This window comes from Nasonia vitripennis, chromosome 5, assembly GCF_009193385.2.
Source record: "Nasonia vitripennis strain AsymCx chromosome 5, Nvit_psr_1.1, whole genome shotgun sequence".
NCBI classification, from domain to species: domain Eukaryota; kingdom Metazoa; phylum Arthropoda; class Insecta; order Hymenoptera; family Pteromalidae; genus Nasonia; species Nasonia vitripennis.
The window spans coordinates 3,865,155-3,889,507 of NC_045761.1; the positions used below are offsets into that span (position 1 = coordinate 3,865,155).

General features: G+C 45.9%; 5 protein-coding genes across 15 annotated transcripts in view; 4 read left to right on the forward strand and 1 right to left on the reverse strand.

The window, feature by feature from the left end:
• LOC100121893 (eisosome protein SEG2-like) overlaps nt 1–12,957 on the forward strand; it is a 49,417-nt gene extending 36,460 nt beyond the window's left edge. The window contains exons 1-7 of one of the 3 annotated variants that reach the window (XM_031932237.1): nt 2,554–4,373; nt 4,694–4,985; nt 6,053–6,595; nt 10,679–11,019; nt 11,245–11,472; nt 11,598–11,915; nt 12,175–12,957. In XM_031932237.1, the coding sequence (XP_031788097.1) occupies nt 4,700–4,985; nt 6,053–6,595; nt 10,679–11,019; nt 11,245–11,472; nt 11,598–11,915; nt 12,175–12,333 (1,875 nt within the window). In that variant the 5' untranslated portion in view covers nt 2,554–4,373; nt 4,694–4,699 and the 3' untranslated portion in view covers nt 12,334–12,957. Of the gene's footprint in view, nt 1–2,553; nt 4,374–4,693; nt 4,986–6,052; nt 6,596–10,678; nt 11,020–11,244; nt 11,473–11,597; nt 11,916–12,174 lie in introns of those variants that run through there. The other 2 variants (XM_031932236.2, XM_031932238.2) reach the window with 2 other exon arrangements.
• LOC100121926 lies at nt 81–2,462 on the forward strand. Of its 6 annotated transcripts, XM_032600343.1 has the most exons (5): nt 126–172; nt 310–416; nt 810–1,236; nt 1,705–1,897; nt 2,026–2,462. In XM_032600343.1, exons 3-5 carry the CDS (start codon nt 985–987, stop codon nt 2,202–2,204), a joined length of 624 nt encoding a protein of 207 aa, XP_032456234.1. In that variant the 5' UTR covers nt 126–172; nt 310–416; nt 810–984; the 3' UTR covers nt 2,205–2,462. The 6 variants fall into 6 exon arrangements, with proteins under 6 accessions (XP_008209157.1, XP_001605535.1, XP_032456234.1 ...); XM_008210935.3 differs by lacking the exon at nt 310–416 and having other exon boundaries at nt 81–172; XM_001605485.5 differs by lacking the exon at nt 310–416 and having other exon boundaries at nt 108–172; nt 819–1,236.
• A 450-nt stretch (nt 12,958–13,407) lies between the features above and the next one.
• Nucleotides 13,408–19,040, forward strand: LOC100121877 (methylglutaconyl-CoA hydratase, mitochondrial). 2 transcript variants are annotated; one of them, XM_001605013.6, is made up of 3 exons: nt 13,408–13,991; nt 16,474–17,277; nt 18,508–19,040. In XM_001605013.6, exons 2-3 carry the CDS (start codon nt 16,532–16,534, stop codon nt 18,665–18,667), a joined length of 906 nt encoding a protein of 301 aa, XP_001605063.1. In that variant the 5' UTR covers nt 13,408–13,991; nt 16,474–16,531; the 3' UTR covers nt 18,668–19,040. The 2 variants fall into 2 exon arrangements, with proteins under 2 accessions (XP_001605063.1, XP_008209152.1); XM_008210930.4 differs by having other exon boundaries at nt 13,675–14,157.
• Nucleotides 18,980–21,244, reverse strand: LOC100121864 (phosphomannomutase). 3 transcript variants are annotated; one of them, XM_032600349.1, is made up of 5 exons: nt 20,897–21,024; nt 20,318–20,400; nt 20,034–20,228; nt 19,687–19,954; nt 18,980–19,611 (listed from the first exon to the last, which is right to left on the reverse strand). In XM_032600349.1, the coding sequence occupies exons 2-5, from the start codon at nt 20,375–20,377 to the stop codon at nt 19,346–19,348; spliced, it is 789 nt and encodes a 262-aa protein (XP_032456240.1). In that variant the 5' UTR covers nt 20,378–20,400; nt 20,897–21,024; the 3' UTR covers nt 18,980–19,345. The 3 variants fall into 3 exon arrangements, with proteins under 3 accessions (XP_032456240.1, XP_003427028.1, XP_001605473.1); XM_003426980.4 differs by lacking the exon at nt 20,897–21,024 and adding an exon at nt 20,627–20,852; XM_001605423.6 differs by lacking the exon at nt 20,897–21,024 and adding an exon at nt 21,063–21,244 and having other exon boundaries at nt 19,050–19,611.
• Nucleotides 20,995–24,351, forward strand: LOC100119668 (N-sulphoglucosamine sulphohydrolase). The gene is made up of 9 exons (XM_001605032.4): nt 20,995–21,496; nt 22,008–22,137; nt 22,357–22,493; nt 22,696–22,846; nt 22,943–23,301; nt 23,375–23,566; nt 23,630–23,802; nt 23,874–24,023; nt 24,096–24,351. Exons 1-9 carry the CDS (start codon nt 21,400–21,402, stop codon nt 24,237–24,239), a joined length of 1,533 nt encoding a protein of 510 aa, XP_001605082.1. The 5' UTR covers nt 20,995–21,399; the 3' UTR covers nt 24,240–24,351.
• The last annotated feature ends 2 nt before the right edge of the window (nt 24,352–24,353 follow it).

A 24,353-nucleotide genomic window follows, 5' to 3' on the forward strand; every position in this document is an offset into this window, starting at 1 on the left:
ACCCGCGCGAGGCGCTGTGCAGCTGCGGGGACCTGTGTCGGTACTGCAGGGATTTTTCTTGGGCGACGCTCAGCTGTTTGCGTGTAGGAAAAAAATGCGAGCATCGGCTGAAAATGTAGCCTGCTCGATATACTTCCCATTCGTCGCTGGGGGCTGATTGAACTTTATCGAGGTTTGTGGTTTGCGCTTGTTTGCCAATTTGGTAAAAAATTTTAACTTAGCCATTTTCTGAAAATAGGTAATTACAATAATGAATTTTTTTCATGTATTTTGTGTTTAATCTTCTCATAATTACCTGCGATCGAGCAGAGAAGATATTATGCATGGTACGATATTCTCCGAATTCTCGATAATTGATGGGCGACGGATATCGAATCTTTTAATTATATATTGGCACAGATTTTTAAAATGGCAAGGTAATTTTAATAAGCTATGCTAATGATTCATGGATTTTCGTCGAACGATTATATACGTCAAAGGGTTGATGAGTAGGGCAATGCCTGATGATGCTTTTTTCGGGTGAGAGAAAGTTTTGTGACGGTGAAAGTTTTCGGTTTCAGTAAGACTGAAGGTTGCTGATTTACAATTCATTTGAACGCTGAATTCTTGCGCGTCTCCGTTTTGAGTTTTGAGAATGTAGGTAGACCGGCTGCTCCTACAGACACTCGAATTATCACTGCGGGCATAAGTCAAACTTTTTTAATCTCGGCAAATATGTGAAATTTCTAAATATATACAAGAAGAATTTTACTTTTTCACGCAAGCTTCACTTTTATTTTTGCTTACCATCACCTTTCATCAACCTGCAGTCCTTCCAGATCCAGATCCTGTATCACACGCATGATCATAGACGACACTGAAGTTGCTCCAATCTGAAGCATCGGTTACAGTCTCACGTTGACTAACCTCCCAAATAATCAAGGCCAACAATAATCCGCGAAGGAAATCTGCGTGAGATAGAGATACACCTAAGTAAGCTGTGAAATGCTGATTGGATCGAAGCCGATACTCCGGCAGTGCGGACTGCGGGGACTACTGCATCGATTCGCATCACCTCAAGGGCCAAGTCGCAGAAACAGCAATTACGAGGCGAGATGCGACGACGATCCGCATAGGAGAATAATAGGCAACCGGGAGATCGTTTGTCACGGCATGAACGGCAACCCTACGTACATCGACTCGTGGGATTATCCCTTTCCAGCGATACGCTATCGCGAGTGTACACCCGAGCTAATGGTATTATAACCTACATATCGATATTTCAATCGTTAATTGATTCTGTATACGCGTCTATACGACACTACTGTGAAATCTTTCCGATGCCCAAGTTCTAAGATGTGTCAGTGAAAAAAGCCGATCTTCACTCGCGCTTACCGATAATTTATTGGTGTATCGGATACTAATTTAAAATGCTGATTTAATTCTAACCCCCTAAAGTCGTTATAACGGTCGGCGCAGGCATTTTTGGCGTACCGTAACACGGGGTAAAAGAGGACATGGTCATTTAAACTCGTTTTTCGATGTATCTTATCATGATTTTTATAGAATCCAACCGACCACATTTCTGTCCATACCGTCGACTCGTTTATTGAAAAAGTCATTAGACGATTGTTGTTGACTAAAACTGACGCGATTCTACGTTTCTCCCGCCGTGTATAACTGACACAAATATATCGGTACATGTATAAACGCATGCACACACAGGCGCTGCGCGAGAAGGAGCGTGGCGACTGGAGAAAACTCACGATCGGCGAGAAAAAGTGTTTGTACAGAGCAAGCTTTCGTCAGACGTTCTCGGAACTGCAGGCGCCCAATTCGGATTGGAAATGCATCATCGGCGTCGTGCTAATGGGCATCTCGCTCTCTCTCTGGATCCACCTGTTCATTCATCATAAAGGTAAACGACCGGGAAAGGGATCGCTTAGTTTTCCCCTCGTACGATATTACGAGGAAACGTAATAGTCTCTCGTAATTGTGCACGTGAGTGTTAAGTGTTAAGTGCATCTATATGACTCGTTTTTCCAGTGTACGTCAAGTGGCCGGAGTCGTTCAGCACCGAGAATCGGATCGCTCAGTACTACCGGCAGGTCGACCTCAACATGCAGCCGTTCAGCGGTATCTATCGACCGCCGGGAGCCGAGCTCAGGATTCACGCGAAGAACAAGTCGATGCTCAAGAAGGCGCACGAAGACGAGACTAACTAGAGCTGGATACTCTATTTCCTTTTTTTTTTATAGCACCGACAAGTAAATAGGTGTACAAAGGCCGATTCGCCGAGTGCGAAAATACACTTGGGCGGTGGCATGTTTTCCAACTTTCCAAACGGACCTTATTGGCTATCGTTAACACACAACGCGCGCGGACTTTTTTCCTACTTCTCTGTGACAAAAGTTTTCACGGAGTCTTTCTGTAGAATTCGAAATTCGACACGGCTTCGCAAAATAAATCTAATTTCGAGCAAAGCTCTGAGTTTCTTTGTTCCGGCAATTTGCAACCTGAATGTGTTTTTCATCTGAAAGAAAAGTCCGATTGTAAATCACCCGCGGGGGTGATTAAAGCTCCCCTGATGGGCAGTTGATGTAACCGAGGATCTCATTATCCGTAGAAATAATGCAGTTTCATTATACGGCCAAAGAAAGTTTTCGATCGCGACGCTTTTCCCTTTCTCACGCTCACTTCGTGAAGAGTAAACAGTGGAAACCGACGATACATGAAAATGTGTACAGGGCCCTCTTTTTTTATATCAATACACACGATCATTCGTTCCGAATCGATGACTGCGTAGAACACATAGCCGCGGCGTCTCGGAATATAACGAAGCGAAAAAAAACGAGAGTCCAGTTGATCGAAAGAATAAGAGGATCGTCGAAATTCCTCTGTATCACGGGTGTGCGCGCATAGCGGCGAATAAAAAACCTGTCTGGTCCAAATCTAATGAAATCCTCACGGATACATAGGCGCTCGCTTGCATGTGTGACTGTATTTCGGGGCCGGCGGCCTCTCTTTATACGCATATATAAAATAAAATTCGAGTCCCGCCGATGAATAATGAATGATGGCGAAGAATGCGCGCGCGAGTGAACGCGTCGGCGTTTACTCACTCTGGTCACTCGCATATCCTGATTACTAATTCCTCGGCGGGGACCGCGCGCGAGTACCTATCAGAGAGCCGGGGCCCCACTCGCACGCGGACTACTTCCCCGGCGCATACTGACACCAAATCCCATATTCCGGCCCCGCGCGCACGATCGATGCTTCACTTTCAGGCTTCATCTTCTTCCCTTTTTGTTTCGAGAGCAAACTGTACTTGTGTGTACAGCCGTGCTTTTGAAGCCTCCCACTTAGCGGAAGGCTGTTTAGTCCTTTTTCTCGGCGCCGCGTATATGTATGTGTATTATACTCGTGGTTTCTCTCGAGATCCACGCATACTCGCGGCTGTCGATCCCGCGCATGCCAATTATGCTAATGCGAGCGTATACGCGTGTGTGCGTGGAGTAACGGTAGAGCCGGGCGTAGTCGAACTCACTGCTTGTACAAATACAAATACACTGTCAATCGCTCGCTCATACTGATATAGCTGTATAAGCAGGCGCTCTGTCGTCGACGACGACGACGATGCTCAACTCGATTCGATGATGTTTCAACGAGAGAGAAAAAGCGAAAATAGACTTTTTGTTGCTGGGATGCTCGACGATGATGTGCGTTCATTCATCGAAAATTGAGTTTTTTAGAAGGAAGCGCGATGGTTCTGATTGATGTACGAGGCGGTGATGAGGCAGATAAGGATCCGGCTCGGTACTTTCACCGATTTAACATATCCACAGTCGATAAAAGTAAGAAGGTATACTAAATGTGGATTCGGCACATACAAACATTATCGACAATTAGGGTTAATCAGTCCAGCCGCGTACGTACAAGGAATAACAAGCGCATCGCAGTCGAGCCAGAACGACGAGATAAAAGAGATTCCATATTCATTGGCCAACTTCCTCGGCAGAAACGTGTCGAAGATAAAAACTCCCGCACTCGTCGCGAACAATGCGCTAACAAGTGAAAAACCGCGTGTGTACGGCTCTCTCCACGTGGCCCAGGTTGGAGAGTCTACAATACGATCGGCCTAAGGCCCTCCGGAGGAACGCACGGAGCACCTGCGCGCGCGAGCGAGTCCGAAGGAGAGCGGAAGAGAAGAAGCACGCGAGAAGAGAGGTGGTGGTCGCCGGTATAAAAGACTGATCGGCCGGCGCTTCGTCTTCGTTTCACACTCTCGCCTCGCCAAGGAAGGTCCCGAGACGAGACTCCCTCTCTCTCTCTCTCTATTTCTCTCCGTCGAGGATTGTGCGCATTACCCCTTCGCATCCTTTTACCAATAAAGGGTGAGTGTTTCGTCGTTACGTGTTGGCCGCATCGTCGGGCCAAAGTGTGCCCCGCTAATAAGTCGAGTAATCGGATCAGTGCAACTATAAGTACTCTTATCTGGTGTAAGAAGCGCGAGTACGGGGATATCGCGAAGTACTTGTGACCGATAGTGCACTCTTCGAAATTTCAATTTTTTCAAATAAAAAAAAACAAAGCCAAGCTGTGATCGCAAGCGCTCGCTCGAGATGTACAGTTAGCGCCGAAAGTAGAGCACTGCTGCGCGCGATACTCACACAGTCCATATAACAGGCCCGAATTTTCGGCATTCTTTTTCCAGAGAGACATGAAGTTGGTGGTGGTGCTGGCACTCTTGTGCTGCCTGGCGATGGGCGCCCTGGCGACGCCGCTGCCCAAGACGAGCAAAGTCCAGTCGGCCCAGCAATCGAGGCAAGCCGCCCCCGCGGCTGCCGCACCTGCCGCCAGTTCCGACGACGACGACGATGATGACGACGATGATGACGACGTCGACCTCGACATCACCGGAGAGGACGACGACGACGACGATGATGAGGATGATGACGACGAAGATGACGACTACCTCGAGAGGTTCATCGACGAGGTTCTCGGAGGTAAGCGTGCTCAGCTTCTTTGCTATATTTACATATAAATGATGATCAGGTATTCGCGCCATTGTAACAGTAGTCGAGCGTTGACCTAGTTATCGGAAATTTCAATGGGATATCGATTACGTCGCTGAATTATTCATGCGCGGAGCTCGTTTATGGGAGAGGCGCTAAACTCGCACGAAATCAACCCGGGACTATAACCCGCGCGCGAGGCCAATGACTAATTAATTTTTCGTTTACATTAGAATTTCTTTCATCCAATCGCTTCCTCGACGCCCGTACAATTTTAATGAGGAAACCTAAAGTCGAAACAATAGAGTCACGCACAGTAATTAGCCGCGCGGCGCGATGAACTGCATAAAGGCGAGACAGTGCAGGAGAATAAGTAACTGTGAATATGAGCGGCGCAGAGGCATATACAGCTAAGTCGCCGTGGCTGCGGAGCGAGGAATAATAATAACACGACGCTGCTCACACACAAGGCCGGTAACGGCTCTTTCTCGCACGGTTGTCTCCTCGGCTAAAATATTACACGCGTGTGCGCGCGCGGTCGTTAGTTACTTTTTTCTTCTCTTCGACTCAACTTTTCCGGGGGTCGCGCGACATGCGCGAATTCCGTTATATACCTGCTCCAGCGGCGGCGGCCACGGATTTCTAACGGGACACGAAGTTTCGAGCTCTCCGCGGCCGCGCTCTTTAAATTCCGAATTATCATAATCCACGCGTCGAGGAATTTCCGTATATATACTTTATCCGTCTGTGCACGCGAGGATATCCGTCGGGTCGATTGACACAGATTCCTCGGCTGGGAGAAGCGGGACCGATAAATCGACGGAAAAAACAAGTCCTTTTCGCGGCGATCGTTTGTATAATCTCCGATGCTTTAGTAAACCTCACGCGAGTATAAGCGCTTCCGTTATTTCCGCGTATATGGGCATTCACGCACACGCACCACTTCATGAATTTTAATGGCGTGCGCGTGTCCGATACAACCGGAACTTTTCTACTTGCTCGCGCTGGATTCCTTTTATGAGCGAATTTTAAAGGAAAAGTATGAATTTTCATTGCAGGCGAGGACGACGACGACGACGATGAGACGAACGCCGTTGAGCCCGCCGCCAGTGCCGCAGTCTCGGCCGTCCAGCCAGTCTCCGCTTCCGCCAACTCGCCCGTAATCCCACCGAACGTGCAGGCCGATCTGAACGAGGATTCGCTGGGCAACGCCGCGGCTACCGTCAGCGACGTTGACAGCTCGGCAGCCGAGGACGCGGCCTCCTACGAAGAGGACGACCTTCCCGAGGGCCAGGCCGCCGGAACAGTCGCCGACGCGACGATCGAAGGTGCCGAGTCGGTCTCCAGTCCCGTGCTCGTGCAGCAGGTCTCGAACGCCGTCCCAGCGGCCGGCGCTGCCAGCTCCGACGACGACGACGACGATGACGATGACGATGACGACGACGACGACGACGAAGACGTCGATCTCGACATCACCGGTGACGACGACGACGACGACGAGGACGACGACGCCGCCGACGAGGAGGAGGAGGAGGAGGACGACGACGACGACGACGAGATCGAGGGACTCGCCGATATCGCGTCCGCGAGACGCGCCGCACGTGAGTTCAAGCCCGCTGGTGCGTCGAGCAAGTCGTCAGCCGCCAGCAAGAAGCACCACTCGCGCAAGGGCCACCGCGCGCGCAAGCATCAGACCAATAAAGCAGCCAAAAGCCTCAAGCCTCAGCCCGCCAGCCTGCACTAGAGAGCATGACATACACACTCACGCAAACGATTTTAACCGTTTATCATAACAGCTATATACAACAACAAAAACCGCAGCAACAAGCAAACGAGTCGCTCAAGACGTATACGCGCATATGTATGTTATACACTATATAGAGCACGCGAGCGCCCGCAGACAACGGGACACGCGCGCGCCGTATAACATTTATACACGTGCGTATGCATATGTATATACTTCGCCGCTGCTCCGCTGAGCTCCAATCTCTCGTACAGTCTCCTTTATTTATTTATTTATTATTTATCATTATTAACTTATTTATTTATTTATTTATTATCGCATGCGCTACTCGCATCCCACGATATCTATTTATTATCGCAAGAGCTCAACGGAGGCGGAAGAGAGCGGGAGAGTCTCTTTCGCAGGCGGTGATGTGCAGCGCGACGCGCGACGGCAAAAATCGGATTCTTGGACGAGGAACTCTCGACTCGACTCGACGAGGAAAAAAAAGGCTCCGAGACTCGGAAAGATCATTGCTGCTTTCGAGAGCCTCATTGCGTGGCGAAAGAACGGTACCGTTATATCGTATTATCATCTCTTTTTTTTTTTCTTTTTTTTCGTTCGATAAACACCTATATTTGAAAGATACACACACACACAGGCGCGATACACTTGGAAAACCTATTGCGGCGACAAGAGCAAAACCGCAGCGTGAGCGATCGCGTACATGTACTTTTGAAATTCTTTGTCTCTGTGACGGCGATATTGAGCGACGATCGCGAGGAAAGCATTAAAATGCCCTTACGAGGATCGGCGGCGTCACGTATATAATATATACCTTACACACGACGCAGAAAAAATTTCGACGAGACGCGCCGACGTACACACGAATGCCTCTTTTCTTACCAAACTTGTATGTTAATTTGCGTATGCGTGTGTAGTATCACGCGCCCGTTAAAAGAGAGTATAATTATCTTATACTCGCAGCGCGTGCGGATGCGACGGTCAAGTTCGAGGAGACGAGCGATCGACGCGACGCATCGGATGCACGCGGACGCGCGGAGAGAAAGGGAGAGAGAGAAAGGCCCACGGAATGACAGAGAGGGAGAGAAAGAGAGAGTTTGTGGAGAGAAATATAAGTGCGCGAGGCGGAGGAGAAAACAGGACGGATTCTCTTCTCGCCCCCCGCGCGCGCGCGTCAGCGAGTGCCGCCGATTAGACACGTTTCATTCCGGTATTAAGGCTTCGTACAAATATATAAGGCTGCGGAGCTCGTTATCTTCTTCTTATCCTTTTTTTTTCATTTTCGTTACTATTGTTTTTTTTTCTCTTTCAATCAAAAGAATGCTTGTTTCTTCCTTGTTCATTGGATTCTCGCACGTTTTTTTACACACACACGCTTAATTATTATTATATAATATTATACGACGAAGAAGAGACCAGAGAGTTTCATTCACGCCAGGATATACGAAATGAGAGAAAGAACGAAACTGTACAGAGACAATTGTTCGACTTGATATCTTTTTTTTTATAAAATGACAAATATAGATAACTTATTGTTTTTGCGAAAAAACAAATATACTTGTGTTTGGTCTTGTTATTTTATATAATCTTCACAACTCGTCCAGTTCGGAAAATGACTCGCGGTGCTAGACGCAACAGTTACTGTTTAGATGCCCAGGCGATTATTCTCATTGACGACAGAGTCTTTCTTTATTTTCTTCAAAAAAAACTATACAAACTACGACATCAGTGAGCGTGCTTTGCGTGACGTGCCGATCTTGGTAGTATTTTAATGCTTGTCTCGAGACGATCATTCACTCATCATAGATATCGCTATAATTATATCGTTCGTCCGCTTACATAATAATACATATTATATACTCGTAGCATCGTTCGTAGCATACTATAAATGTGTTAAACAATCGCGCGAAAATAGAAAAATCACGAGAGACACTTGAGCTACCGATTGTTTGTTCTGAAAAGTAGTGGACAGTTTAATACGCCTAATGTAGTAGATTGCACGTGGACGGTGGACGGTTGACTGCTATATAAACTTATAAACATGCATAGTAAGCGGCTTACCTGCAACATTGACTGGAACAATGGACTTTTGCTACTAAATACTATATACATAGAGAAAAATGAAATTTGTATGATAAGACTTTATAATCTGGCACGTTACATGAGAGCTTCACTTATATCTTCATCATTCATGTTTTCATGTCTATCATACCCATTATTATATATCATTCATCATCATCTCACTTCTCATCTCACGCATTGCATATTTCATCGCTCTTCTGCAAAAGTAGTCGTAGTTCTAGTAGTTTGTTTAGTAAATCTGTAATGGTATAGTTGTAGTTTACACAATTACTGGATCAGTAGCCGCTGGGACAATCTCTGCACGCGTGTCTGGCACCGTAAACATTTTCCTCCTTCTCTTCCTCCACTATGTATAATTTCTATAATTTTCCCTCCCCATATACAGTGCGTAATACACCTTGGCGTTTCGAGCTCGGCGGAGTATGAAAACATAAAACCGAGCTGATGACCGCACGATGAAATCGACATCGCAAAAATTTATTTTTCAATTTGGTGTCATCCCGGTGAAGCCATCATGTATAACGCACAAAAAATCCGCTCCTCGAAAGTCCAATCCACGTATAGCAATAAGCTATATTAAGAGTTGAAACGAAAATAATCATACAGCCCTGGCCTTGAACCAGACGGGATCGCGTCGCGCATCTCGAAAGGCTCGTCGTTTCTCGCGCGGATAAAGAGGTCAGGGGGTCGGCATTTTTTCGCGGCTTTCACCTTGGCCGTGGCTCATCGGAATGGGGCCGTCGACCCGGCACCGATCGATGATCGTGAAATCGACCCTGACCCACTTATCTCTCCGCGATGAGCCACTCCCCTTCTCGTATATCCCGCGCGATGATAACTTCTCGAGCCGAGTATACACACATATACGGTCGCGAAAAATTCCCAAACGAAAGTCCCGCGCCCTTAAGTGTTTCGCGCATAAATTTCGCCTTCGTTCGTCGCGCCGCGGAAGAAAGTGCTTTATGTTTATCGATATCGCATTCCTACGCGTAAAAGCAGGAGTGCGCGTGTATACCTACTTAAAAGCTTACGATAATGTTTACAGAAAGCGCGACGCGGCTCTGTCGAGAGAGTATATAGGTAGGTCTGTAGGTGAGAAGGAAGCGCGGGCTGACCCAGTTTCTCGCGCGAGAGAAAGAAAGAAGAGAGGATGCCGAGAAGGAAGAGCAGTCTCCCGTCTCGGCCCACCAGTTACTTCGTCGCCGCGTATACGCTCACGCGTACCGGTTAATACCGTTAAGCCGTTACTTCCTCTCCGCGTAAAAGTAGGTTACTTCTATATTATAGCTATGCGTGTATGGATATGGGCGTTGCCGATATGCGTAAATGTTACGTGCGTATACACACGCACGCACACACACACACACTCGCGCGGGAAGGACGAGGGAAAGAGAAACGCGCGCTGATCCTGCGACGTCGTCGGTTCAAGGCCGGTCATAGGTGCTCTTCCTGCATATACCTGTACATCGTTCCCCCCGCCGGACTATGACGCTCACGGTTAATGAAGAGCCAATCCCTTGAGTGCGGGAAGACCGGCAATGGTGTAACAACGTGTGTCCGTATGGCCAGCTGCAGCCGCGATAATTGAATTACCCGGGACTATCGGCTGCGAGCTCCATTACGCGCGATTGCCCGGCTTGTCGATGATTGCTCAGCTCCGAGCCTATACTATGCTCATCGTGATGGACCATATTGCCGATCTTCGAGCGCTCGACTTTCCTTCCTCGCTTTTTTTACGATCGATTCGAAAAAAAGTCCAATCCTCCGCATTCCTGCACACTCATCGATCTCGACAAAAAAAAAAAGAAATGAAAAATTCGTTCCCTCCGAAAACAAAAACTCTTCTCTATACCAGGAGCAATGGTGAGCGCGCCGAACGACGTCTCGGCCATCTACGTGGCCAAGTACAACCGTTTCGTCGACACTATTCTCGGACGCATCAACCGGATTCTCAAGGACAAGTACGACCCCGTGACGGTGAAGCTGGTCAACCCGACGACCACCAACAAGAACAAGAACAAGACCACCTCGAGCAAGAAGAGCTCGAGCAAGAAGAGCAAGAGGAGGAAGAGCAGCAAGAGCAAGAGCAAGCACGCCAGGACGACCCCCCAGATGGCCATGGCGCCGAGAAACGAGGACGGGATCCAGGAGCCAGCCGTGAACGTCAGCAGCAGCACCGAGCCCATGTTTACCGAGGTTCGTTTTCACTTTGATTATAGGCGAGCTTTTATCCACGTTCTCCGTCGCTTCCGGGATGCGAGCATTATGCGCGCGAGTATCAATTATCGCGACAACTCGTTTGTCGGCTCGTCACGTCTAGCATGGGTGTCGAGGTGTAACGGGAAATTCATTTTGTATACGACTAAGCCACTATCAGCACAGCGCAAACAGTGTCAAAGCAACCGCTGTGAATTTCCACAGGAGCCGAAAGTTGGAGTGACGACTCTGAGCCCACCGCCGCAAACCGAGGCTTCGCCGACGTCCATCGCCCCCGAGTTGGCCACGAGATTGGTGTCAAACGAAGTTTCCGCTACGTCGAGCAATCGCGGCTCCGGCACCAGCACCAGCTCCAAAAGGAAGAAAAACAAGACCAGGGCGCCGACAAAGACCGGAACGAAAACCAGGAAGCCCGCCGCATCGACTAACAAGGTATATTTATTACAGGGTAATTCGTGCGGTAGCAAAACGCGCCTACTTTAGTCATTACTTCGGACAAAACAACGGGGCTAGATAGGATCTCTCGACTGACAGTTTCTGCGAACGCAATAACACAGGTGAAGGCGCAGGCAACGACTGCGGCGCCGGTTAAGAAGCCGCGCTCCAAGGCGAAGGCTACCCTCTACGGTCTCTCGTCGCTGAAGCGCTCGGGCGACGTGTCGGTCAACATGATGAGCGACCACACGACCATTAGGACCAAATTCAATCTGGGTCCGCTGGTACTCAAGGTCGAGAAGGAATTCGGCAGATCCACGAGGAAGGAAGTGCGTAGCGCTACCGCTACCACCGCGGAGATGTCTGGTAGACTCAGTCTGAGAGTCTATCACGGCGGAGCTGCCACTCTGCACTCCATCCGAGTTCTCCAGCCGAAGCAGGTAACGAGATTTTTTTAATTTCCAGTGCTGCTGATGAGTCGGACATCCCGTCGTTATTAAAAGTGCTATCCCTTGTCCTCGTGTTTGTATAATGCATTATCATTTATCGGATGAAATAAACGCGCAGCAGAACACAAGAATTCAATCAAATTACGCGCGGTTAAAAGCTTCGTAAATTAAAAGCCACTTTGTACACATTTTTTTTTCATTCAATGAACGAAATCGTCGAAAAGTAATAATACTCTCTCTTTGTTTTTAGATGCGCATAGAGAGCGCCGACGACCACGACAGGACGCGCGAGTTCGTCTGGAAGCGCTCGTCGCACATCGCTCACCTGGTCTCGCAGAAGCTGTCCTCGGCAACACGCTCGATGCTCCGGCCACCTCCCGGTGGCTTCGCCGTCAGTCCAGCCGCTTGAGCTTTTTCGCAAGCTCTCCCTGACGACTCATCATCCACCGTATCATTGCCATTTTTTCCGTTTTTGATTATATACGCTTCGACAGCGAGCATTGCTCCGCGGACATAACGCGAGATGTCTTACCTCACTACGCGACGTAAATCCGGATCGGTGTGCGAGAATTATTTTCGAATCGTCGATCCGCTACAGTATACCGACTCATACCTGCATTATTACTTTTATTTATTGCCGCCTGGCTGGCGTTTAATACTCTAATCGATGAATTATTTATTTATTTATTTATAATATATTTATACGACTAATTCTTAGTGGACGTTCAATTTTTAATAAAAGGCTGATAGCTTATGTTTTGAACGCAGGACTAGAAAAGGTGCTCTGGCAAGGGGTTCAATGTGATTTTTAATTTTTTTTCTCACTCGCAAAATGAAGTATAATATGTACGAAACTTTGCTGAGAGTGACATTCCGTGACTGTTCGTTCAAATTTTTGGGTGCTCAGCGCGTAAGTCTATCACAGTACACGTAGAATAACTGTAGCGAATATTTCGCATCGGGAGTGATCTTTTTGTACTTTGTAAATAAATGTAAGGAGAAATATTGAAAATAAAGATGATAAAAATGAAAATAATGCGCAATTGTATATTCTCAACTGAAATTTCCGACATCGTCTGCGGTAGATAATAAGCTTATTAAACGTCTACGATTTTGACATAATCAAGAGACAAATGCCCAATAATCTTGCAGTAAAAATAAAAAGAAAGGCAACCGAAGTGTACACACAAGATAGTCCCAAAAAGGCATATGTTTGCGCAAGTAGTAGATAAATTCCGTGTCTGGCAAGACTTTGCTTTGACTCAATAAATATCCAAATGATAATCAATACTATATAATACGCCATATAATCAACTGCCATTATCATTCGAGTTTCAGAGCGCGTCAAAATCGATCGACAGTCGGTAATCAAGTTTATCAAGAGAGCTTTCACCATAATCTAACGTTGGCGGTGCGATCCATGGTCGATAGAGTCGTTCCTGCTTGCTTCAAAATCAGCCCGCAACGGCGTGCTCGTCAAAACAAGTGTCTCGGGCGCACAACACACAATACACACGAGCTGCCGACTCGCAAATATTTAACGCGCGTTATCATCGAAATCGATATATATGTATATACGTAATGAAGAGTAATATAGAAACACTTGGTCATCACGCCACCGACACGGTCCCGACCGGCCGATTGTGAGGCGTATTTTATCGCGCGACGCATACACATACAACACAAGAATAATGATACACAAACACAGCGAGGCAGAGTATAGCGAGCAGACCTCGCTTGCGAATGTCTCGGCCGCGCTTCCTCGTTTCTCCTTCTTCTCCTCCTTCTCCTCCCTCGATAATTTAAAGCGCAGCGAAGAGCTTTACATGCTTACTCGCGCGCATTCGGTTCTCCGTGTGCGGCGTCGAGACGAGCATATCACAACAGTCTGCAACGCCGAGGCGGACGGTGCTGCGCGAGCCATAATAAAATCCACGCCCTTCTCCTATCAACAGTCTCTCAGTCGCGGCTGCGGTACCGACAACAGCATCGAAGACGACGACGACGAGCCAAAGAGCGGAGTGACTCGCTCACGTACGCACCGCCGCCGCCGACAGTTCACAGCCGGTAAACAGAAAAATACTTTCTCGCTTTCCCCTGCTATATACTTACTATATCTATATATAATAATACTATCGGCGATGAGTCGCGCATTTAACTTTCGGCTGCACGCACGATGACGGGGTGAAAATATTATCGTTAGTTGGAGTTTTCGATTCGCAGCGCACTGTGCGTAAGTACCTGTATATCCAGTCTCGTAAAGCGATAATATTTCTTTTTTTTTTTGTTGTATTTTGCGTATGCAAGAAGAAAGTGAAGTGCGGCGTTTACGATATATATAATCATCATATGCATCGGCGATGGCATAACGCGTTTGCGATAGCGCATATTTGTTTTTATGAGCCGGCTGCATATTCGCGTGTCTCATTAACTGCTCGCGGATTTAAAAATAAAGTCTTCGTCATGTCGCGCTTTGTGCGATGTCTCTAAAAGTGCTTTTATAGAGGATCGATTGATAAATTGCACAACTCGCCTTTGAAGTGTCTAGCGCACTTTGTTTTCATAACATCGGGAAGTAGGAAGCGCCGATCTTTGAATTTTTATCGCGCAATTTTGTTGAAATATACGACGATGAGATAAAATGCCGGCCGTAAGAAGCTCTATCGCGGTGTTGCGAGTTGGCTAAGTGCGTAAAGTATTTACAAATATTACCAGAACAAAATTGCAGTCGTTCGAGATAGGTCGTTATATTTAATATTGAACCGATCGTTGTGTGTATAGACGACCACAGATACTCGATACTCCGAGTATCGAAGTTCGAAAAAAATGAATTTTTTGTAAAAGCCACTTTCTTTTAAGAAAATTTGCAGTATACGTCGCCGATTTATTGATTTTTGTAATTTCGCCGTAAAGTTTTGAAACTCTTCTATTACGTTACATTTATATCCCACACTCTGAGAAATGACTTGTTATACTTCGAGCGAGATAAGCCAATCGAACGAGCTCTATATACATACACACTTTTGGAAAAGTTTCCGTTTACTAAATTACGCCGGCAAGTCAGTGCGCGGTTCGAGCAAACAAGTGGGCGCGTATATCATAGTGCTGTGTTCGAGCCGCTGTTTAAGCTGGTTAGAGAAACGAAGCAACGAATAACTTTGAATGGAATTAAACGAGCCCCTTCCGTGCGTGCATTTTAACACCCGTTGATATGTCTATACTCTGCATTTTAGCGACGCTGATTTAAAAATAATCATTTGTGTACATTACGAGAAATTTTCTTGCGTATATGTGTAGAGTGAGTCAGTGTTGGGTACGTGCAAACACAGGCGTATAAGCGTCTCTAATCGCATTTTTAGTCAGTAGTCGCGTCGCGCCTATAAAAATCGCTCTGAACTGAATCGCGTTTTTACAGACGCCGTCTCGAGCGATCAAGTGCGCTTACGTACGCAACGTATGTACCTTGAGAGCTATATAAGAGCTTTTCAAACTCACGTTTTCAGTCGCACGATATATGGCAGTTCGTTATCTCGTCGTACTATCAACGTCGTGAAAATAAGCCCGAAGAAAGCCCAATCAAATAGCTAGTCGTAATCACTCGTTCATTGTATGATATACGTGCAAAAGTTAAAAAAAAAGAAAAGAAATCGCATATTATATATATATATACTCGTCGCGCGACATGTTTTTCCCGCGTATGCGATATATTGTACCCACACACAGACGGCTCATAGTTACACGTCGAGGTTGAATTAACATATATTATTGCCTCGAAAACATGGAGACACGCTCACACATACACACAGACACATTTAAAAAACCGCTTTACATGCATATCCGCTCTCTCGCGAATGAACTCATTTGCCTCTTTGCCGCGGCGCGCGGAGAAAAACTGCATCGGCGAAGAGCGCACACGAGGATCAAGGATCAAGGTTGTCGCGCGCGGCGGCTCTCACTTTTCTGCGCTACTGCCGTACACGCGCATTTCTTTACTTTGCAGCCGCGCAAGTATGTATGTGTGCATTTAAATGAAACTGCGTCGCGGCTTTTTCATACCATTATTATTGTTATTAATGTCATGCAAGCGAGTAACTATCGCACCTTCGTTAGCCTTGACGGATTGATTTCTTGGGAGATGAAGTCGAGGCTTATACTATTCCTCGATCTCGTATACGTTTTACACGTTTCGCATTTTTACAGAGACGAGCCTCTCTCTCTCTCTCTCTCTCTCTTTCGGCCAAAGAGCGAGAGGCACACTTTTTACGCATCAGAAGTGAATTTCGAGCATTATGCGATTTCCGATGCGCAGAATGGTCGAGCCGGGGCTATTTTTAGATGCGTCGACGTCATCGTGCGACGGCCTATAAATACAAACCATAATACAGGAGAGTTGATAAAGGAAAAAAACTTTCTCCGAGTATCCTCGTTTACATAAGCGCAAAAAGTTAACATCTCCACGTGATTAAATTTATGAAATGGACTGTGATAAAACGTACACATGAACTCTGCATTGTATTTAACCAGATATCGTTATTAAAACACTTTGCAGATCTCAACCGGCCCAAGATCTTCTCCGTATCTCAGCTCAGAACACAACTCCTGCAAAAATGGTATTCCTGGTGCGTCGCGTGAGCGTCAGCCTGCTGAAGGCGGCCTCGGTGTCCGTGCGAGCTCTGTCCACCAAAGTCCAGCTGAAGGAGGACAGCAGTCCCGGGAAGGAGATCGTCCTGAAGTACCTGGACGGCAAGGACAACGGAATCGCGGTTCTCGGCCTCAACCGACCCGAGGCTCGCAACGCCTTCGGCAAGAACCTCGTGAGTCAGCTGTCGGACGCCGTGTCGACGATCGAGCAGGACAAGAAAGTCCGCGTGCTGATTCTGCGCAGCCTTGTGCCCAAGGTCTTCTGCGCCGGAGCTGATCTGCGAGAGCGCAGCAAGATGGAGCCCCAGGAGGTGGCTAATTTCGTCAGCTCGCTGAGGGACCTCATGCGCGATCTCGAGGCCCTCTCGGCCCCCGTCATCTCGGCTCTCGACGGAGTGGCTCTTGGAGGCGGACTGGAGATGGCTCTGGCCAGTGACATCAGGACAGCCTCGGTCGAGGCGAAGATGGGCCTCGTCGAGACGAAGCTGGCTATCATTCCCGGAGCCGGTGGTACCCAGAGACTGCCCAGGATCGTCGGACCCGCTTTAGCCAAAGAGCTCATCTACACCGCGAGAATTTTGGACGGCATCGAGGCGCACAAAATCGGTCTGGTGAACCGCGTCGTGGCGCAGAACAAGGAGGGAGACGCCGCCTATCAGGCCGCTCTTCACATCGCCAGAGAGATCCTGCCGAATGGGCCGATCGGTGTCAAGTGAGTATTCTTTTAGCCGAGAGCTGATACGAATCGTCGTACGATTTAATCTCGCGGTTATATTAGGTGTGCGCATCACGAGACTTGGGAACTAAATGTGTGATTCGGTTCGTCGAAAACACGTGATGGAATCATACGTAATCTCAACACACTCGTGCGCTTTTATAAAAAACAAACACAGGTATTAGCGAACGCTAGTTTCCCATGTATATACAGGTCTTGGCAGAGTTCAAGAGTGGTCGTCGTCACTTCGTCGAGCAGCCTCCGATTAAGTACATATTATGACACGCGTGCATACACACGCACCGCACACTCTTATTTATATTCTTGTACGCGCAACTAATCACCTTATAAGCGCGCAGCGGTATATAGACGACATGCGTTGCGCAATGAGAATCAGGCCACGTACACACGCTTCTACAATGCGTGTCTGCTTATCTCTCCGGTGCTCGCTTTCTTCTTCTCGCGTGCTTTGCAAACGATAGCGTGATTTGTGATTATTGTAGGCGCTTCTGTATGCATCATAAATCGGTGACAATGTCACATTGTTGATTGGGAGAACGAGAGAGACTTGCTGGATTATCAATGCGGCTTTCTCCTCGCTCTATAGCCTTGTCGAGAGCTCGATAAACTTGGGTCGCCGAAAAACAGATATCGCAAGGTTGATGTTATCGAGTACGGATGCATGACGTTCGTTTTTTTTAATACACAGACCATGTGTCTTTCCATTATGTCGATCGACAATTTTTGGCTTTTATTAGTCAGAATTGATTCGACAATTTACCCGCGTTATAAAATTTACGTGATGCACGGGCTGATATGCGATGAATAATCAACGGATGTTCGGCAATTGATTGAAAATTATGTGTATAGTATGTCACGTATGCTCCACATATAGCTTGAATTTTTACAATCACGCTTGTGCAATAAAAAGAGTCAAAGTACAGTGCTTTCAATCGACGATAGATTATAGAATTTTCATTTGATAACAGATTGTTGTACGAAAATTTAAATTTATCTAATTGACATTTACTGCATAATGTAATGAGTAAACATTAATGACACGAATATTAATGATTATAAATATCCGTATACTATTAACACTGATGAGGAAAAATCGCTGCGTTAGGTAAATTAATAATTGTGTTACATGACTTCTGCATTCCCAAATTAATTATATGATTCTGTGCATTATACAATTGGCGAGTAACTCGTATTTTCTTCTTGCAGACTGGCCAAGGTGGCGATTTCAAAGGGTATCGAAGTATCGATAGATGACGGCTTTGAGATCGAGAAACAATGCTACGCTCAGCTTTTGGATACGGAAGACAGGATCGAAGGCTTGGCAGCTTTCGCCTCGAAACGTGTACCCGTTTACCGAGGGCTGTGAGTTTGACTGTTCGAAATGCGTATCCACGCGTTCATTTTGTACATTATTTTCGTAACTGTTAAGTTTTTGATTACCATTAGAATTTACACAAAAGATAATTAAACTAATTACAAGCCTGACACAGTAACCTTAACGCGGTGAATGGGTGCATTGTAAAATTTGCGATAGCGAAGGTGCCAAACGAATTCATTTTTTTTTTATATATATATATGACTGGCATTTTCATAGAAATAAGAGGAACGATACTTTTATACACATGCCTCGTGAATTGAATAGTTTGATATATAATAACGTCTAAGAAAATATGTTATGTACATGATATAATTGTTTATTCAAAGTTAAATTCTTATATTAAAAGAAAATAATACTTGAACGCTTCGTAAACTCTTTTACGTTCAACCATTTCCTTTATTCCTCAATAATTAAATTTTTTCTTCTTTTTTTACAGTTATTATATGACATTTATCAACAATCGTATATTGGAATTCATATAAATTTATCACATTCAAAGAACGCATATAATATTAGAGGAATGTCATTGAAATGTCTAATAAGACTGAGACATTACTCACAAAAGATAATCATAAAAATTGGCATTGGCTAACAATCTAAAATCTAACGTTATGTACAAATATAGTATAAATCACACAGTGTTACGGGAATACTTCATTAATTTCATTACACGCATTGCATTGGAAAGTTAAGTTGCTCTTTGCTTCTTCTCTCGTCGATCATATTGATCAAGACCTTGAGTTGTTTCAAGGTATCATCGGGACCTGTCACTGAATGGCCTACAGTTAGATCACTCTCGTAAATCTCGTAGTCATTTCCCCCTTCTCTTGTCTTGTCGCCGAAAAAGTGAATTTCTTCGTATCCTTCAATGTGCCGCAGGCAGTACGTTTTGTCCCATCCGTTGGGAAAAACGTCAAAGGAAATTTGTCCGCCTACGAAAAGAAAAAATATTTATGAAAAAAAACGATTTCATCGTAATAGATAAAAAGATAGACTATTGAAGATACCTATGCTGTACGTCAGCGCTAAGTTAGGGAATTCCCTCTTCAACGCCTGGATGAACTTTTCGCGAATTTGATGTTCTTGATCGTACTCGTTGAATTGGTTGCGCTCTTCAGTTGTGCAGTTACGGCCTACAGGCGAAATATTAAGCATGCCAGTTCTAAATTCGATGAAGGTGCCTCTTTTGAAGGGCAGCTTCAGATCAGCAATGTAACGGAGTGCGAAATTTATAAAATCTTGCAAAGCCTCTTCTCCAATAATACTTTGAATGGTCTGTAAGAAATGTAAATATTTTGTTAATTCTATTCGCACTTTGTTATATACGTTTCACCGTGTAGAAAATTTCCTTTACCTCTGATGGTAACTTTTTACCATCCTTGTACGCTATCAAGCCGTTTTCAGCGAAAACGTAGTCGTACTTCTTGAAGAGATTCTCCTCTCCGAGCTGTTTTTTTATTTTGTTGATGTCCGAACCGCCGACAATCGCTACATCGAACACCTTTTTCAAGTCATCTTGGATATAGGAATCAAGAGCAGCTTCGATCGTCTGCAAAATGTAACAACGAATGAAATTCGACGCACCAACAGAGATCATCAATTCATATGAAGATGTAATAATTCAAAAAATATATTCACCTGTTGCGGCTGGGTCAGGGTACCATCAACATCGAACAAGCAGATGATCTTATTCGACATGGTGATTCGAAAATTAAATTACTCTGAAATAAAAATGAAAAATTATAGAAAACGATAGTATTTGTGTTTCCACAAAAAAATTCAAAGAAAAATTAAAGTTATCGCCTGCAAGCATCCTCCTTAAGCACACAACGTCAATCACGAGACAACCATTACACGCAATTTGATAACGCTGCTGCTTTTACTGCGAATAAAACCCAAGCAACTCAATATAAGAATGACAAACATGGATTGTAGTCCATTCTCTACCCATTAACTTCCCAACAGAGCAATTCCACCATTAAACGTCTAGACCGTAACAAATTCGTATCCTAAAGTTCAGCGCCTGCATGTAAACAGTCACGTGCGCTGGCGATGCTGATCTCCGCGATGCTTGTCAGCTCGTCAACTCCCGGCGACGTAGCGCACTGCACTTTCCCTCTGCCATCTGTCCCCCCATCACGAGGGCAAAGAACTGCTTGGTCCAAAGCTTTGCTTCACCTCTAAACCCTATCGGAATCGACAACAACATACACCCACCTACATATTAAATCTATATACGCCAACGCCCATAGATTGACCCGCTTCAACTTGCAAAAAACCCAGAAGGTGTCCCCACACTCACACACGGATGCAAATCACAGCAGACACTCGTGAAAGGGACAAGCCACACGTATGCACGCACACACACCGGCCAAAGACTTACTTGAGCACGTGTGTATCTGTATTGAAAAAAGGAAAGTATATGTATATACAGCAGGAGAGCGTCTGATCGGCTTCCTCGAGACGTACAAGACTGTGCTTCGGCACGGCTACACGGCAGTGTAAACGTGGACTCGACGCGGCGCTGACCGACTATACATACAGTATATACCTCTGCTCCGAAACTCACTGAAAAGCCGCCGCCAGTGCGCCGACGCGCTGGTTGTCTACTTTACGGCGGTATATACTCGCACCTCTGTCTTGTTTATTCTCGATTGGAAGCTCGAGGAGGTCGCAGCGTAGGAAAAATTTAACATCTCACGTACACGTATCACAGGAGGATGAAGGGCCTGCGAGAGGTTCTGGGCATCTGGCTGCTCCTGGTGTGCGTCTGGGCCAAGGTACCAGCGAAACCGAGGAACGCGGTGTTGCTTCTGGGTAGGTCGATTTTTATTTATAATTATCCATGCAGAATGATCAGTGTATCTCGCCTACACCCACTTGAGCGCGCTTTCGAACGCGCGACGAGGTAGAAAGTGCGAGGATGCGATCGTGTCCTTGATTCGATGGAGTTTATTTGTTTGTCTTCTTTCATATCGTTTTTTCTTATAATGGCCGGTCCAAAGGGCTTTGACTCGCCGTAATTGGGCGACAGGTGAAATTCGGTGAGAGCAGGTGCGATGCCATTGAGAATTGACGAATATGCGTGATCTCGCTCTCTATCGATGGATCGAGAATGTATTGAGATAGAGATCTATCGGTGAAACTTGAGAGTGAAAAACGAGTATGATATTTTTTCGCCAATCGTTGCCTGTAGTCAATATCAAGTAAGAGTACACAGCAAAAATATAGTGAAATGCTCGATCTAGAACGAAGAAAAATGAACTTCCCGTTATATGATTTCTCAACATGTAGATCAGTTTTCTCAATATGTAAAACCACTTTCCAGCCGACGACGCGGGTTTCGAAATGAGATCGTACCTCAACAAAATATGCCAGACTCCGAATCTCGACGGACTAGCTAAAAGCGGTCTCATATTCAATAATGCCTACACCTCCGTCAGTAGCTGCTCGCCAAGGTAAGCGACTAACACCTTTCACCAAGACGCACACGTGCAAAAAATTATTAGCTACCCGGTAGTAAAAGTCTAATAGAAACAGTATCGATAAGTCCGGGTGCAATTGGATTTGTATTCCTGTTATATCACCCGGACTTATCGAGTGCTGTGATGGAGACACTTTTGCGACCGGTCAGGTGATTATTATTACTATGTAATCTCGCGTGTTCTGCTTTGCAGCCGAGCTTCACTGCTGACCGGCCAGCCGAGCCATCAGAATGGCATGTACGGACTTCATCATGGTGTTCATCATTTCAATTCGTTCGAGCAGATCGAGAGTTTGCCCAAGATGCTTCACCAGAAGAACATACGAACTGGTATGTTATAATTATGTTCTTTTCAGAAGGCATCAAACGAATCTCCTTGACAGCTTGTTTCATCCCAAACAATAGAAACGTCGAACACATCCATCCAGACCACCCGTCAATGTCACTTTTTTCCTTCTCGCCTTTTTTTCCTCGCCGCTTCATCGTCAGGCACTCGAGCATGACTCGCTAATGACCCTGACTCTTCCACCAGGCATAATCGGCAAGAAGCACGTCGGTCCGAGCCACGCTTACCCCTTCGATTTCGCCTACACAGAGGAGAACGAATCCATCCTCCAAGTTGGCCGCAACATCACGCGCATCAAGCTCCTCGTTCGCGAGTTTCTCTCCAGCAACCGCAACCAGTGAGTTGAGCGTGACGAGCCATGCAAACAGCTTTATAATCGAATCATCGGTCCCCCATAATTGACGAGTCATTTTTTGTTCTCTCCGCCGTTCAGGCCGTTTTTCCTATACGTGGCTTTCCACGATCCGCACCGATGCGGACACTCGCACCCGGAGTTCGGCAGCTTCTGCGAGAAGTTCGGCAATGGTGAGCCTGGCATGGGTCACATTCCTGATTGGAATCCGATTTACTATCAATGGGAACAGGTCAAGCTGCCCTACCACGTGCAGGACACCGAGCCAGCCAGGCGAGACATCGCTGCTCAGTACACGACCATGTCGAGGCTTGACCAGGGTATTGGCTTGATACTGAAGGAGCTCGAAACAGCTGGAGTGAAGGATGACACCCTGGTCATCTACACTTCGGATAATGGAATACCCTACACCAGTGGTAGAACGAATCTCTACGATCCAGGTGAGAGAATCGACGAGAGGACCGATTGAAGAAGGTCGCACGTGATGGCTATTGACTACTTTGATTTATGTAGGAATGGCCGAGCCGATGATCATATCTTCGCCGTACCACACTGACAGACACAACGAGGCCACTTACAGCATGACTTCTCTCCTGGATATCACGCCGACTTTGCTGGACTGGTTTGGCTTGACCACAGACAAGAAGATCGAGAAGCATCTCGGATCTCTTACCGGAAAATCGCTGATTCCCCTGTTGACGAAAGGTTCGTGAAGATCGTTTTATATTTCAATCAGAACATAACTGAATGACGTTTCTCTGTGTTTAGAACCGATTGAGCAGAACACTACAGCTGTTTTTGCCAGTCAGACCCATCACGAAGTGACAATGTACTACCCGATGAGGGTGGTGAGAACCAAAAAGTACAAGCTTATTCATAATCTGAATCACAAGATGCCATTCCCCATTGATCAAGACTTCTACATATCGCCGACGTTCCAAGTAAATAAATCGATTTCTCTGTACATTTTCAAGGAAAACGTGATCACACAACTTATTTTCTGACTTTTCAGGATCTGTTGAACAGGACTCGCACAAATCAATCTCTTAGATGGTACAAGACAGACTTGAAAAATTATTACTACAGACCTGAATGGGAGATGTACGATTTGAAGTATGACCCTGAAGAATTGAACAACATAGCTACCAAAAAATCTGTAGAAGTAAGTATGCTAGCAGTGGTAACTATTGCTTTGGTCAAAGAAAGATTACTTATATTAAATTTACATTTACAGCCAATATTTAAGGAGCTTCAGCAAATGCTTACCGAGTGGCAACAGAAAACAAAAGATCCATGGCTGTGTTCACCAAACGGTGTTTTAGAACCATTCGAAGGAGACAAAAAAAATCTTCAATGCATGCAACTTGACAATTTTTAATTGTAAATCAATCATGTTTTTGAGGCTCAAATTTAGCAGTTAATTATTTTTATACGTCAGATTATTTTTTTAAGGACGTGCCTCTGAATAAAGAAACTTTTCTATTATTTTATC